The sequence below is a fragment of the Aquila chrysaetos genome, chromosome 4 (assembly GCF_900496995.4).
Source record: "Aquila chrysaetos chrysaetos chromosome 4, bAquChr1.4, whole genome shotgun sequence".
Taxonomy (NCBI): Eukaryota; Metazoa; Chordata; class Aves; order Accipitriformes; family Accipitridae; genus Aquila; species Aquila chrysaetos.
In genome coordinates this window covers 12,515,128-12,531,478 of record NC_044007.1, presented here as the reverse complement: position 1 = coordinate 12,531,478, position 16,351 = coordinate 12,515,128, and the positions used below count along the sequence as shown (strand labels likewise).

Below are 16,351 nucleotides of genomic sequence, written 5' to 3'. Positions count from 1 at the left end.
CAAGCCATATGCTACCACTTGTAGATACAAATACTTAAAACAGTCAGTGACTAAAAAGCATGCTTTAGACTAGGCAATGTGGGGCTCAAAGGACTGTGTACCAGTGATTTCAGCAGCAAATTTGCTTGTTTTGCAAACAAAGTAAACCCCAGCTGTCAGCTCTGAAAACTCAGTCTCAGCTTTAATAATTGCATTGGGTTCCTTCCTTTCCACGTAACTGCTGAGCCAAGCTAGGCCCTCCACAAGCCCTACTGCCTCTTGTGATTGCACAGCTTGACTAATCTCAGCTGAGCAAACGACATGGCTGCTGAACTGCAAACACCAAACTCAGTCCCTCCCAGCTTGCTGCTGGTTCTGAAAAAGGGTACAAAACCCAACACCTTACTGCAGCTTCCCAGGTATGCCCATGTTAATGTCTCCAATGGATTCTTTTTCCAAGTACAAGATTTCTGCTTAGGTAGGAAATTAAAGGTCACAAAGGGAAACCAAGAGCAGATTCAGAGTACTGACAGAACAAGAAAACAAAGCTCATGAGTGCGTATTTGCTAAGACAATAGCTCTGAAAGGACATTACTACCACAAGAAGTGTATGATGCAATACCAGTGTCATTCCACTCAACCCATGAAATACAATTCTAGCATCTTCTTTAAAATGGCAGCATCCTTAAGCTAAAACTCATTCTAGTAATGCACAAGAAAATACAATCATTCAGTACACTGTGCAGCAACCCAGGTTTCTATTTCATTAATAAATCCAGGCTGCATTCCAAGCTGGAAAAAACTTCACAATAGCAACGTTCACCCCTTTCTCCCCAGCTGACTACAAAGCCAGTGACTGATAGCTACTGGAATATAGCCCCCTGGCACCGCGGGGTGAGCGTATGATGGCTTGGCTGGGAACGCTCTGAAAAAGAACATCTCTTGGATGGGTACCTTGAGATGGGATCGTGTCCTCTGAACAGCACGGAGTTGTTGTCTGGGTGCTGTAGCCGCTGGAGCACTGCAAGGAATCCCGACTGCTCCTCTGGGTGTCCAGCTGCAGCCCTCTTGTCAGAGCGAGCGCCAGCTCCTCGCAGGCCTCCATCTCCTCACCCTGCTGGTTACACACAGGAAAGAGACTCAGCACGTCCAAAAGGGTTAGTCAGTCTTCACTGACTACTAGCTGCCTCTCCTCCCAAGCAGAGCCAGTCATCACCATCACAACCCAACAGGATCGTGTCCTTCCATTTACTAGGGCTTAGAAACAGACGCTTCTTTGGATGCCGTTGCTCTACAAATGCCAATACCCAATGGCACAGTCTCTCATGCCCACACGATTTCCACTGACCGTACCCCCACCGCACCAGTACTGCTTATCGGATAAACACGTGCCAACATAAAGCAAATCAAAAAGTATTGGCAGGAGCTAGCACGGCCATTTCCTTTGCACCGAACAGCATATTTGAAATTAGAGCTTCACCCTTGTGGCAGCCGACACCGTCATGCTCCGAGGTCTCTGGGCCTCCTCAGCGGGCACGGGTGGCCCACTCTGAGCTCCTCCGTTGAGATCTGGTTCGCGCTTTTCTTTGCGACGTTGCAATGTGTTCACCATTGGTTGATCGTATGGGCCTGGTTTGGCCCAGTCCTAAGGAAATGTGCTTGTTAGTGATAGCCTTCATCAGTAATTGCGCTTTAATTACACATAAAACTATGCAAAGGGGCAATTTTAATGCAACACATTATGTATCAAACTGGATATGCCTTTCTGAATTAAGGCCAGAAATCAATTAATTTTGAGGAAATTAAAAATCTTCACTTATAAAACCTATCTCCTTTATGAAAGGGAAGCTAAATTTCCTATTCTACCTAAGTGTTCTTATATGAAGATATTTAAAATTTTAGTACTATTATTTTCTCTAAATGAAATTCCATTGTGTTAAAGCCTACATTTTCAGAAATTCAAATGCAAAAGTCACTGGCACACAGCAGAACACATACATAAATGTCCAATCAGCGATGTAACTGTTCTAGATATACACAAGTTCTAGCATTACGTGCTGTTACGCATGTCTTCAATTCTGAAAAATTAGGCTTGAACAGATTTTTTATACATATTACAGGAGCAAGTTACTCTGAGTAATCTCTCAGTTTACTTACTAGCTGAAATCTAGTTTATAATAATGATCTGTACTGAAGAAAGACTAACTTCACTCTGAATTACTGGTGCCAAATTTGGAACAGAAATTCCTCAGGCCATGAGGGCTATATTCACTCAGGGCTCTATTAAGCAAAGTCCTGAGGGTGTCCAGAAACCACACGTTGCACACAAAGAGCAGGATTGATCAGTGACTTGTGCTGGGACACAGAACCACTGCTAAGCAGCAGCTCCCCAAATGTGAGCTGCTGCAGGGGCAAGCCCAATCCTAAGAGTTCTCCCTCACCAAGACAAGGGGTGCTTTAAAAATAAAACTGGAAGAAACAACTTGTGCCTGAGAACGGGCCACACACCCCACCACTGGCAGCAGCTGGCTGCCGGGCAGCCTCCGCACAGCCTTCTGATAAATAATGATGGGCTAAGACCACACTACAGATTTTTTTACTGGCATGTGTCTCAGTCCAAGTGAGAGAGAAGTGCAAGGCAGCTGTACTGACACAAGCCCCTTGTGCAGACAGGTATTTTGGTTTTATTAACACATACAGAACTCTGCTTGGCCTTAACAGCTATGTCTTTGCTGTAAGTGTTTTGCTGTGAAATATACTGGCAAAGTGCTTCTAGCACAGACACAACTAATGACCCTGAAGCCCCAGGACCACTGTGGCCACCCTGTTTGTATGTCTCAACAGTCTCCAGCTGCTGGAGAGAGAGATTAGGGGATCTGTAACAAGGTATCTCAATTTACATGTATAAGAAGGTCCCATGGTGCCTATGCATCCACAGGCATCTAAGACCTGGGCAGCTGCTATCAACTGCACACCAGCCTTGTGAAGATTCAGGGCGACAGACAAGAGACCTTCTCCCCTTGGTCCGGGGCAGTGTCTCCCAGGGGAACTGCCTGGCAGGGATGAGAGTCAAGGCTCTGGCAGAGCAGAGACATTCTGATGCCAAGGAAGATCCCTGCAGATCCAGCTGGAGCAACTGAAAGAAGTTACTGCCCTCTGACTTTTTCGGTGGTCTCACCCAAGACAGCAAAGCAAGCTGGGTGAGCACTTTCAGTCTGTGGCAGTAAAGCTAGGATAGCTTCAGTCATCACTTAGGTTCACCTGGTGACGAGTGCCTTCTTAAACCACTCCAGCTAGATCTACAAGAGCATGCCTGCCTACAGCCAAGGTGGGGGCCAGGCACAGCCGCCGCAGTGAGAACATCATGTTGTTCAATGTATGGTTTCATTAAGACAAGTGGATGTCAAGCCTGCACTTCCCTGCTCCCTGCTCAAGTGAGTGCTTTGAACAGTGCTAAACAAGCTCTTTTCTCGCTGAATAGAGCCCAGAGTGCTTTCACCAACGTCCCAGAGTTAAGCTACTCCTTCCTACCTCGGTGTTGTCAGCTTTAATATGTTGCCAGAATAGACAAGGTCATTCAGAAATATCCACTACCGGATTTTAGCTCTCTGATTATCACCATGCAATGCCCATTCAGAGTGATATTAAACAGAGCAAATCAACAGGTAATTACATGGATCGAAAGGTAGCAACAACTGCCGTGTGCACACTGTTGGTACGAGGAGGTGAGGACTGCCACAACAAAAGGAACACAAACCTTCCAGCTAGGGATCTTAGATGATGGTAACATGCCTGGCCCAATGGTGTAATAATGAACGTAGTCTGGAAGGAGGGCTGAGGGAGCCCGAGTCCACGCGCGGGAGACAGGCGGGAAATGAGGGAAAGGACCTGCACCAACTGAAGCTACGGATGGGTCACTTGATAAACTACAGTGATAAAACCCATTAGACAACTGGAAACGAAACAAATAAACAAACAAAAACAGAGAAATTAATATAAACAGAATGAATATGAAAATATACTGCGACTCTGATGTTCTAGGGAGAAAACTTCTGTATCTTAAAACAAAAGAAAGAAAAATCTTAGCTTTGCTGCAAATAAACAACAGAAAATTGATACAATGCTTGGTTCAGAAGTGAGATTGCTTGAAAATTGTTATTTGGTATAACAAATTTCAGACATCAATCTAGCAGTCATTGTCTCCAGGCTGAGCAGCTTTGCCTTCTGTCCATGAAAGCAGCACACTGTGAAAAAGCCTTTGCAATTTAAGTACCCTGCAGACTGTGGACATAGAAACAAAACATTTCCAATACTGGAGGTGTTTGCATTGGTGGCATTTATTCTATGTAGCTGGACAGAGAGGAAAAGCATACAGCCTTCAAACATGACGTGTTCTGGCTGTGTGATGGATGATATGGAAGAAAAAAAAAAAAAAAAAAGAAAAAACCAACAGCAAGGATTTACCAGATGAGAATGGAGACCGCTATCACTTCCTCCCTCGATGCAGAGTGTATCCCCTGTAATTTATTCCAACCATGTGCGTTTTGTTTTCCTTTTTGTTTTGGTCAAAACCAAACCCCAATTGCTCAGTGTAATGTGTGCTACCTAATGGGAGAGAGGGGAGAAGGCACAAACAGTACAATCTGGGCAAGATGCTCTTTGTTAGGCAACCAGCTGGGTTTGGGCAGTGTTCCACAATCTCTTTGAGTAGAAAAGGTGGACGATGAGCTTTTCTTAGAAAATTACCTCTTTAAAATGCCCAATTTGTAGCTTCCCCCTAGCAGCTGGTTTAAAGGCAAGTGTTGCTGTGGTTTATTCAGATTCATTTCTAAGGGAGCGTGCAACAGTTCCTATTCTCATCTTCACAGACAGGAATCCTGGCTGCATCCCATGCACTGCTTTTTTTTTTGTCCAAATGTTGCTGGGTTTGGATAACAAGCTAGTAGGTTTGTATGTCTTTGAGATGAAGTTTTTCACCTTATCTGTGGAGGCCCAAGCCCCCATGGTGGAGCCTGAGCTGACTGAGGTGGGGGAACTGCACTCGCTCACTGACTGGCAGGTTTCAGAGGCTTCTGAAGAGGCAGAGCTGGACGAATTCTGCAGCATAAAACAGCACCGCAACGCAGGGAAAGAATACACAAGCCACCAAAAAAGAAAAAAAAAAAAAAACCACAAACAAAAAAAAAAGACAAAAAGCACATACACAGAGACACACACAGGAGAGAGGGAAGGATGAGAGAGCAAAGGGTTAGGGTTTTAAAAATCAATTAGAAACTGCTCAAAACCATTGCTAATGTTCAGGAAATCTATGAGAAACAAAATAAGCGATTTGCTTAATGCGAGAACTTGCCACACTGCTTGAGAATGAGGGAATCGAGGCAGCAATCTCAACTCCTCATTGCAATTTCAGTGTCTCAATTCTGTCAGCCGCCTCAGAGCAAGAAGCTGAGGGAGCTGAGGACACCTATGGTCCCAACATGCAATATACTGAGACAACTGATTTATACAGAAAAGCAGATCATCAGTACTTCAAAGACACAAAGTTTAGATTTAAAACATGGAGCAGCAAACATCATTTACATTCACAAGTTCTCGGGTATTCTGATCTGCAAAAGTACTTGTGAAAAGCTCATCTGAGTTCAAGTATTATGGAACAAAGAAAGAAGTGATACTTACCAAAACTGGAGGTTTCCAAAGTGCATTATCTGTATGCATGTGCCTCTGGAGGTAGTATGCATACACCAAAAGCACTCAAACTTTTCTGCCCAGCAGCCAATATGAAGGTACATGTACTCTGCTGAGTGTGTAAGTGGTGGCATGTGCTTGCCACCCACTTTCTCTTAACAGCAGAGACAGAAAATAATCAGGGGCTCGGATAGAGAGTGAAGGAAAATGCAGGACACAGTGTCCATCAAACACCTCAAACGTTTTGCTTCTAGCTAGGAACTTCTCTTCCAATTTTCAGTGCATGCCTTTGTGTACATTTGCTGCTGTAAGACCTCTACAACAGCACCTAATTCACCTACAGGCAGGCCAAGGTGAATAACCATGTGGACCATTTTACCAACTAAAATGCTCTTGTACATCCCCCCCTTGAAAGTGGCATCCCCCTCAGTAGGGCTGTGCGTGCAGGTCCAGCTGAGTCCTTGGAAATGGTCAAGAATACTGGCAAAGGTCTCAGGGCAGTACTGAGCTCTATTGACTGTCAGGAAATTCAACACTAGCAAGACTAATTCATCCTTTGGTAGTCTGAGACCTGTGAAGCAAGTCCATCTAAGGATATCCCTAGCATTTTATTTTATGACAGCAGAGAGAATGCACCCTTGTATCAAGTTTGTGTAGCAAAGCCTCAGATTTCAAGGAATGACATTTTGAAGAGGAAGCGAAATCTCATCTGAAATAAAATTTCATCAGTTAACCTTAGATGAAATCTTGGGGTGAGCCTGCAATAAAAAGATAGCTGGATAAGAGGCACTGTAGAGGAATAATTACTGCTAACACCCAGAACTTGCCTCACTGCTCACCAGAAGCTACATATAAGGAATGTATAGCTAATTGCCTAGGTAAAAGGAGATGTCAGTCTCCCAAGATAGAACACCATCACCATAAGGATTTTGGTGAAGACTACTGGGGCTGCTGAGAAGCCAATACAGAATCAGCATCTTGAGCTTATTAGCAAACTGTGGATTTAAATTAAACTTTGCAAAGGCTGTTAAAAAGTAAAAAAAGCATGTAATGTGGTGGATTATTTTATAGAAATAACGCATCTCCCATCTTATGCTGACATGAGATCAGATCTGTGGGTGATCTGTCAAATGTGTTTAGGGTACAAGTAAGCTCAGCTAACAAGGCTCATATTCAAAGTGCAGTAAGAGCTGAGGTGAACATAAGATCAGAAGAAACTGCAACAAATGACATGTAGGTGTTAAGGAGAGAAGTGAAAAGTATGCAGTGGGGTACCCAATGATGCAGCGGCTTGATGTTTTGTGCAACTTGTCACATTGTTGATTTAATGCAACTTCTTTTACAGGAGAAAAGCCTCTAAAAATAAGAATACCGACAAATATGAACTGCAGTTGACTCTGTCATCAGACATAACTACAGTACACTAAATGGAGATGAGCCTATTTCTTCTATCCTTGGAGAAAAACACATTCTAGAAAATTAGCTTTTACACTAAAACTCCAGAGTTCTGCCCGACATTCCAGGTAGCTCAGCAAAAGAAACTGTTTCAGACTCCCCAAGAGAACACTTCACACTAGTGTTACACTTTGGCCAGGAAAAAAAAAAAAAAAAAAAAGAGAGAAAAACGTAATTTCAGAAAATGCTTTCTGAAACCTCATGCTTATGGCCTGAAAGACCCTCTTGGGTCTGCATACTCTGCACATGGCAGGACAGACAGTGAAGGGTCTGAATTCCAAACATGGTATCATGCTACCTTGTTTTCTGCAGGTGTCCCAATGATGACAAGTGAGAATTTGGAGTTTACATCTGATAGACTATTCCTGTTTACAAGCCAGAAACTTCATGAGATTACATCAAGTAATGGTAGAAATGAATCATAAATGAGGTTTACAAGCAACAAAGCTAGATGTAGCAAATAGATGGAAACAGGCCAAAACCGCAAATTCCGAAGATGCAAAGAATTGTTCGATTTACTTGGCGTATGGGAAAAAAAAGACTGGAAGCGGTGAACTTACTTTTGCAATAAAGTGACTCTAAGGTGAAAAAAAGATGAAAGGACAGACCCTCCCACTAACTTAGTGTGGCTGTTTTAAGCAGGCAAAGCTAGACAAAGGATGAACCAACATGTCATGGGGAAAACACCTTGGCAGTTGAAAGAAATGCAAAAGGTAGTAGGGTAGGGAAACACGGTCTCCTTTTCTCTTGAGAAACTTGCACGGCACAGGGAAGGGGAGCCTCTGGTCTGGCTAAAAAAGGATTACAACAGTGAGAAAATGATGGAGAGGGAGGCAGAACACTGAACTCCTGAAGGAAAAATGTAAAGAAAACTCAAGTGGCAGCAGGTCAAAGGCTGCCTGGATCAGACTGCAGAAACACTCTTGAAAGGTTGGACCCCGGTGTGGGAAGCACAGACCACCCTTTATTTCTTAGCAGAAAGTACATAAGGGGCTGAAAACAGAAACTGCACAGTTACTGCTTGGGCAAAAAGTCTCCAAACTTTTGAGTGCTTGTTCCAGATGCACACCCACCGGCACACGCACTCCTGCAAGCACACGCACAGGCAAACACCAGGCAGAGCAATTTCTACTCCACAACTCATGGAGTGAGAAATTTGGTTGTGGGATTTTTTTCAACTTATTTTAGTCGATTCCTTTTTAAAATGATTTTTTAGTTTGAAATGTTTTTAAAATTAGTTCTTTCATTTTAGCTATTTTAACACTGGGAGATTTTTTTTTTCTTCCCACAGCTGTGGTAATGCTGGTTTTGCTCTGCTCTCAAACCATCTCTTCTGAGAAAAACCTTAAAATTTAATAGTACCAGCAGAATGCTAAAACTGTGCTCTGCACAGTAACAAGTTCCTCAATATATGTTATACATATGTAGCTTGGTATCTGGTCTCTCAGACATTGAGCCATGGCTTGTTCTTGGATAGTGTCCCACTGCTTTGTGTGGTATATATGAATTCCAGCAAAGATATAAAAAAAAGAGCTAGATTTTGGGCTACTGGACTGTATGATTATATTTTCCATCTGTCGTCCTACTAACCTATAAAAACACCACAGTTATCTTGGATTACTTACATCCTTTGTTTGCTACATTTTCGATTCAAATATAGTATTGCTTTCGTAACTCCTTCCCTTCCTCAACTACTAGACAGAGTTTCCTAAGCAAGGGTTTCCCAGGAGACCAAATCCTAATGAAGAGCTTGGTCCAATGTCCCTCCACAGTCAGTGGAAGACATCTCAGTTACCTTTCAAAAAGCTTTGGATAGTGACTCAAGGTCACCTCCTCCATTTGTCTCACTTCCAGGAACATGTCTCTATTGACCCCTCTTTTCTAGTCAGGGACAAACTGTTGGGAAACTTAAAAAAGGAAGTGTAGGAGAAGCAAATACCTGGTGATAATTTACAGATGCATTTCAGTTATTTTGGGGTTTTTTTGGTTTTGGGTTTTTTTAAGGTCTGATTTGGGAGCATTTCTTAATTTACATAGGAAACTGAATAGATGTAACAATGTATTTCCCCTATTCTAACTTCAAGCTATTTCAAGCAATGGAGTTGCCTCAAAACCAGAATCTTTCCAGCTTGCTAATCTGTACATGCAGAAGCAAGTTCACATTCAGTTTCCCTCTACTTCACTGTTTAGGGAAAGTGATTTCCAGAATATTCTAACAATAAAGACTTAGTCCTCTGCTGTTTGATACCACATCAGCAGGTTTTTTCTCTTCTTCATCTGCTTCTTTCTCTCCCCTTACTTTCATCTCCACGAAGTCATAAGCAGCCTCTAAAATTCAGCTGTATAATTGCTTCCCCTGTGCGTGTTCACTCCAAGTCCAGTGGATCCTTCTATTATCATTCCCCTAAATCAAACCTAACTGTCCTACTACCATATTGCTGCATTGCAGATACTCCCAGACCTCAGTTTGTCTACTACACAGGGCAACATGTGGGTTTAGCAGCACCAGCCATGTTCAGTGTTCATCCAAGAGCAGCAGCAGTTCTGTCAGAAGGGCTTTACATGGTGTCAGTCCATGCCATGGGCAATGCTGGCCAGGGCTGACCTCAAACCTGGCATTTAGAGAAACTGTTCTGTTCCAGAGAGAGACCTGTGATGCTTTTCCAGCTGTTCAGCTATACCCAAATGCACTTGCTTAATTAAGATTAAAGCATTCTATAGTGACCTTTCCACACGTACAGCTATCTGGTACAGGCTAACACTTTTACTGCCAGTGATGTTAACAGCAATGCTGCAGAAAAGAGATCGTACTAAACCAGTGTAAGGGCAGAGTCCAGTTTTCTAATTGCTCTTTTTTCTATCTTCTATGCAGAGTGTGTTAACTGTAGAGACTTACTACTCAGCAACTATAGGCTGAAAAGCAGTCTTCATTTTGCCAGTCATCTCTCCTCTAGTATAGTCTGTATCTTGTTTAAACCTCTACTTATTCCTTGTTTGAGATTTCCCCCTCCTCCCCCATCTGTGACTTTGAATAAATTCCATTTAATTTTCAGTGACACTTGCTTGTCTAAAAGGTATTTGAGAGCATAAAAGCTTCACATAACTCATATATTCTCATTCCTATAATATGAGAACATTATGTAGCCCCCTTCTACTTTTTTTTTTAAATCCATTATTAAAGAAAATGGGGTTTGTTGCCCCAGTACATGCCACAGCATGCAGCTAGCGAACATCAGCAGTGTCCACCTGCACAAGATATATAGCTTTTAATTTCCTTTGTTGATTCCAGAGCTTGCTTTTCTGCTTTCTCAGTGTCACTACTAGAAACAATGACATCAGTGTTTTAGAAACAGCAGCCGATATCGCTGCTCCTCCCCACCCACCACCGAGCCTCAAAAGCACAATACCACAAGGAAGATCTGTCAGTTGGTTAGAGACACACAACATGAAATAACGCTGTAAATTGAACAGCTTCTCGGTAAGCTCACGATCACAATTATCTGTCAGCACAACACACACAATTTACTTAGTGCTGAACATACAAAGCAAGACACTTAAGCAAAGATGAAGCGGCCAGGCAATGATCTGTTACCTTTTCCTCTGCGTAAAGGTATACAGAACTAGAGACATACAGAGCACACACCTATTTGCTATACCAACACACTACACTCGTCAAGTCAACGCCACACTGCTGCAGCCTTCTACAGCTCATGAATAGCTCAAGTGATGCTTGGATCAGTTTGCAACTTTATGGACAGTTTCTAAAATGAAGTGAAAGCATATGAACTTAGCTGGTGTAAATCAGCATGACGCTCATCAACTTTCAGGATGTTCTGACAGCTGATACCAGCCTAAGTTCTCTCCCCTGCTTAACAGAGGAACTTGCAAAGAGAGGTGTTGGGTTTTTTCCATGCTAAGGGCAATTGCAAAGTTACATCCTCATCTGCAAACATAGCATCATCATGTAGATTACCGCCCTTTTATGCAGGTGCAGTGGATACTATGAAAACCAAAGATGATGCTAGCATGTACAATTGATATATGTATCTTAAAAGTCAACTTCCTTACCTTGTTACTATTCCAGTTTACTTTATTATTGCTCATTTACTTTTTTGTATTTCACTTAGGTTAGCCATAGCCAATCTAAACAAAACATTCATTCTATTAGTGTGCACAAAGTTCTTCAGGATGTCATCTATAAAAAAATGCTGATGTGTCCACACTGGGGACAGTGCAGAAGATGTATTCATTTGAAAAGAAAGCATTTCTATTAAAATGAAGGAGGTAAATATATTAAAAAACTGTTGAGCTTCCCTTGAGAACATGTTCCAAGCCTATAATGAACCAGTGTTGTTTTGGATGATACCCTAAAAATTGCACTAACGGTGCTACTTACTAGATGTTCTGCAAAAAGTGAGGGTCTGTGTGCTGTCAAAGGTGGTCTAGGAGTAGCTTAAGTGTGCAGGTGACACTTGGTAACTGTTAACACTGAAATTGTTGGCTGCTTGCTGACTGTGAGGATTAAAATCATCTACTCCCCAACACATGAAAAGGAGTGCAACTACATTTATTAAACTAAAGGACAATCTTCTCCAGTGATCCTGGGGTATATTACAAATGAGTGATACTCAACAACAGGATATTAGGTCCACTTCAGTTTGTAACTAAGATTTACGACGGGATTTATAATGCAAGATGGCAGTTCAGCCTTGTTTAAAAAATATTACAGTTGCCATGTGATTTGTTAAAAAAAAAAACAAAACAGAAAAGAGAATCCAGGTGCTGGAAGATACATGCCATGGAGGCATGCGAACCTCTGCCTGCAGGTGGCCATCTAGTTTTTACAGGAATGATGCCATGAACAAATAGAGCAGCAACTTCCTTCTGCAGACCAAAAAATGCTCTGGAAAAGTTTTGCTTATATTTATAGTGAAATCCTCTTAGTTTGACTGGGTTCAGGATATCATCATATATGACTACACATACACTCATTTCTTAAGAGTTCCATAAAGAATGAAAAATATCTCTCATTTTCATGCAGAAACCTTATTTCCGCAAGGTGCTCAACTGAGAGTCAAAAAGAGCAAGCCTATCCACAGAAAGGGTTGTCATAAAAAACAGCAAAACCAATTTCATACGATACTGCTAAAAGCATTTTGAGTATTCCAGGCCCTTTGCAGGGAGGACTGAAAGTCCTGCAGGGATGCCAAAGCCACCAGCATCAATACTAAGGCTGTCAGAAGGCTGTTCTGGCACCAGTATTTGTCCATTAAACCATGAACAGCCACCAGATATTAACAACTGGCTATCTGTCCAGTATATAACCTCAGTGGGTGAAGTGAATATTATTTCCTCCTGTAAAGTGGGACTTCTTGCTCTTTCTCATTTGTATGTATCTGAAAGTTAGGCATCTAGGCTCCTTCCAGGGCCAGAATGAAAGCCAAATCCCCCAAGAGCAACTCATCCCTTTATTCAGTGCTAACTGCAAAAGGAGCATAAATCACTCCAGCTAGAGGCCCAGCCTTTAGATGGATGAAGTGCAGTGAAACAAACCTTACCCTCAGTGTTTAACCTGACTCCAAGGTACCCCAAAACCACACCAGATCCTTTTTGTGAAAGGTGAGCCAAGTTACAGAGTCCAGCTCACACTCAGGTTTTTGTTCTCATGCTTGCACGTACCTGGTTAGGTGCTTCTGGTGGCATGGGGGATGGCGATTTGGACTGGAAAGCATCCTGGGACATGAATCCAGAATCATGGGAGGACACACTGGACAGCCTCATGGGTGCCTGCTGAGGCAGATTGGAGCTGCGATAGCGATAGTGTGAACTAGGTGAGTGCGAGTGCGAGCCACTGGACCGGGAATCACTACTGTTAACGCTGTTCAGACTGCTGTGAGAGACAAAAGGAACAAAGAAAGGAAAGGGGAGAGGAAAAGACACAAGGGCAGGGTGGGGAGAGACCCATATACAGTACAATTAACATTCCACATGTCTCTAGCAACAGGCAGCATAAATCGGAAAAGAAAAAATGTTGACAAATTAAATTTAAATATATATATATGCACATATATATCAGTAAAGAACTGTAAGCAGCTGCAGTATCCCTTGCGACCAGAGAGAAAATGGCATTTTACCTTGAATTTCACTCAAATGATCAAATTCTGTAACCACTCAAGAGTTCAAAGTCAATTTAGGGACAAAGGGATTGTTACATGCCCTCTCTAGCATTTGCACAGCACTTGCACAAAAAATGTCTGCTGACACCTCTCTCCTATTCCTGACTTACACCTTGTTGCTCTTGCACCATGGCCCAAATTTTCAATGGGATCTCTAGTAGGGGGTCCAAAGGCATTCACAGTTCATCTAAAAGTCTGACTCTAGGCATGCCGTTGCAGTCAGTCAGCAGGCCATCGTGTGAGATTTTTGAAAGCATCACCAAAACCCCATGCTTCAGAGTTTCGCTCACATGAAGGCTTTCTACCAGAAAAAAACCATGTGGCCGCATATTGAGTGAAGTCAAGCCTCTGGGTATGTAGCTTTAGTTAGTAAGAAAGATGATCAGAGAACTAAATATCCCAAATTAATATCCATGAAAAAAATATTTTATTTTTCAAACAAAGAGATTGATTTTTAATCTCCAGTATCCATGAATGACAGCAATGATGTGCCAGCTGCCATGTGGGAGCCTTTGAAGTTTCCTGCTGGGGTGGCTGAGCAGGACTAGCAGGATGCATCACTCTGAAGGCAGCTTCCTACCTTTGCTAGCAGGAGACCATTGACTAGCTGAAGGGATGGCTCTAAAGGATACATGGGTGAGGACTGCACCTCCTGCTCACAAATTCCATGTAACACACAAGATGTACAAGTCGGCTTGGAGCAGAGGAAGGGGAGCTCTGCCTTATTGTACCCACACACAACAGTCTGTTGCCATACAGGTTTTACCACACAGAAAGATGAGGTTGATTAGGAACAGATGATGGATTTTTTGGGGTTTTTTTGCCATTTTCTTTTACAGCTTCAGGATATTGCATCTTTAAGCCTGTGCTCATTGCTCTAAATATGCATGTTTTGACATATATATATAAAAGTACTGAAGTTTTTTTTATATATATCTGCATGCAGAGACAAGTAGGTACATAGAAGAAGTCATGTTCACTTGCTCTGACATGCTACAGGTAACTTTGCTTGTACACAGGGAACCTGTAGTACATTATTCATAAAGCAAACTAAAAGGTAATCATTCGAGAGCAGCTAGAAAGATGTTGAGCAGAATACACAATAGGATATCTTCCTTTTCAGTAAAAGGAAAGAGTCAATGTAGACACCAGGGAATGGGGGCAACATGCTAATAAACTGTTTTATGAGAGAAAACAGTTTTTAAGGAGAAAGGATAGACAGAATCCAGTGTTTCAACATATTTCAGGACAGCATTAGACAGCATTAAACAGTCAAAAAAAACTTGTATCAAAAAAGCATTTCCATCTACCAGACTGATAGGGCAATTGCCAAGGATGTTTTTCCTTTTCAAACAGTTTAACTTACTGACTAGTAACAGCTACTTAGAATAATCGAAAAAGTCATCACATGAAAAACAGAAAAGGAAATTATGAATGAACAATCTCAGAGCTTAGATCAGTAGTCTGCTCTTTGATCTGAAATGGATCCAAGAGAACTGAATCAAAAGCATCTTCAAATTGTCTTGAGTTCAAAAGTTGTTCAGTCATGCCCATCCTTTTTAATATTCCCAGTCACACACTTAAACAGATAAAGACCACGAGGGATTGATTTCATTAAGAGTTGTTACTTAAGATTTAAGTATGCATACAAATCCATACCACAGTCTGAACTTGCCTCCCTTTGCCCCCAAACAGGTTAAAGTTAAATATTACCAGGCTACTTACCTGCAAACACTAGATTTTCTGGACATGGTAGTACTGGGAGAGGATGGAGGAGTCTGATAAGACCAGCTGTAATCAGAACCTTTCAAATCTAAAATTACCTGATGAAAGATAATCAATAGCATCAAGGATGTGGAAAATTTCTTCCCGTATTAACAGAAAGCACCTGCTTGTCATACAACATTCATCACTACTACAAATTTTCAGTGCCAATTGACCCAGTCTCAGTTCTCTTCCAGAATTACACTATGTATGTTACACAGGATACTCAGCTTCATCCTTGGCTTTCCAGGAACTACCATACTTCAACGCTAGGGCTGCTATCACAGAAGGAAAGTTCAGATTTGAATGGAAAAATCTCTACAAAGTAAACTGGAGATTTATGTTATCCATGCTGTGAGCTGTTTTGGTTTGTTTTTTTTGTTGTTTTTTTCCTCTTAAAAAAACCTATTACAGCCTTAGAGTTTAAAAACTGTCACATTTTAAAAAATTAATCGAAAATCCAATATTCAACCACAGCAGAGCTTCCCTCCTTTACACTTCTAGGTCAACGATAAGGTGATTAAGGTATGACAGGAAAACTGAGTTCACACACCAGGGTTGGAGAAAAAGGTCCTATTTGGAGTCATTTAATGATACACATTTTCCTCTGCATTTTAAGGACAGGACAGAAAAATGCTCAAATGTTAAGACTCCACCAAGCTATCTAATCCCAGCAATCTCGCAACCACATAAAGACAGGTATGCTTAAATGTATAGGGCGAGGAGATGACACTCATTTCTCATGTACTCTCAGCAGAAACTGGGCATCTTCATATACTTCAAAATATTACTGCTACCACTTCACATTGGTCTCACCAAATACTTCAGAAGCACTCAGCTGGTACTTCAAAATCAACTTTTTAAAAATTGCTTATGTTAAAAATGACCTTGCTGCAGTGAAGCATCTAGAAAACCTAACATTAAGCCACTTAATGCTAGTAGTCAATATTCCTCATAACACAAAAGGAAAACTGGTACAAGCTACAAATAAAAATGTTTTCCAGGTAACAAGAGCTAACCTGTTCACTTGAAGATGGCAGTTTGTGTGGATCCATGGTAAGACTTTTCAGGTCATCTGATATGGTTTGTAAATGGGTTATTTCTCCTAGCATTGATATTTCTTCTTCCTGAAAAGACAAAAGAGCAAGGCTAATCACAGCCTAATGGTTTTAAAAATCAGACCCATAACACAATACACAACCTTTTTCTTTTTGCTGAGGACTGTGGGAATGCCCAGCGGAGCTGCTTTTCCTGTGCCCATTAAGCAATCACTTCTTATGAAAGAGGGTTGA

The 16,351-nt window shown here is 41.7% G+C and overlaps 1 protein-coding gene across 16 annotated transcripts in view; it reads right to left on the bottom strand.

The window, feature by feature from the left end:
* MTSS1 (MTSS I-BAR domain containing 1) overlaps positions 1-16,351 on the bottom strand; it is a 127,701-nt gene that overhangs the window by 3,329 nt on the left and 108,021 nt on the right. For 3 of the 16 annotated variants that reach the window (XM_030010794.2, XM_030010787.2, XM_030010789.2), the window contains 7 exons: positions 16,079-16,186; positions 15,021-15,118; positions 12,799-13,009; positions 4,957-5,076; positions 3,737-3,931; positions 1,460-1,624; positions 934-1,096 (listed from right to left, as the gene is read on the bottom strand). In XM_030010794.2, coding sequence (XP_029866654.1) covers positions 934-1,096; positions 1,460-1,624; positions 3,737-3,931; positions 4,957-5,076; positions 12,799-13,009; positions 15,021-15,118; positions 16,079-16,186 — 1,060 coding nt within the window. The remainder of the gene's footprint in view (positions 1-933; positions 1,097-1,459; positions 1,625-3,736; positions 3,932-4,956; positions 5,077-12,798; positions 13,010-15,020; positions 15,119-16,078; positions 16,187-16,351) is intronic. The other 13 variants (XM_030010795.2, XM_030010788.2, XM_030010799.2 and 10 more) reach the window with 8 other exon arrangements.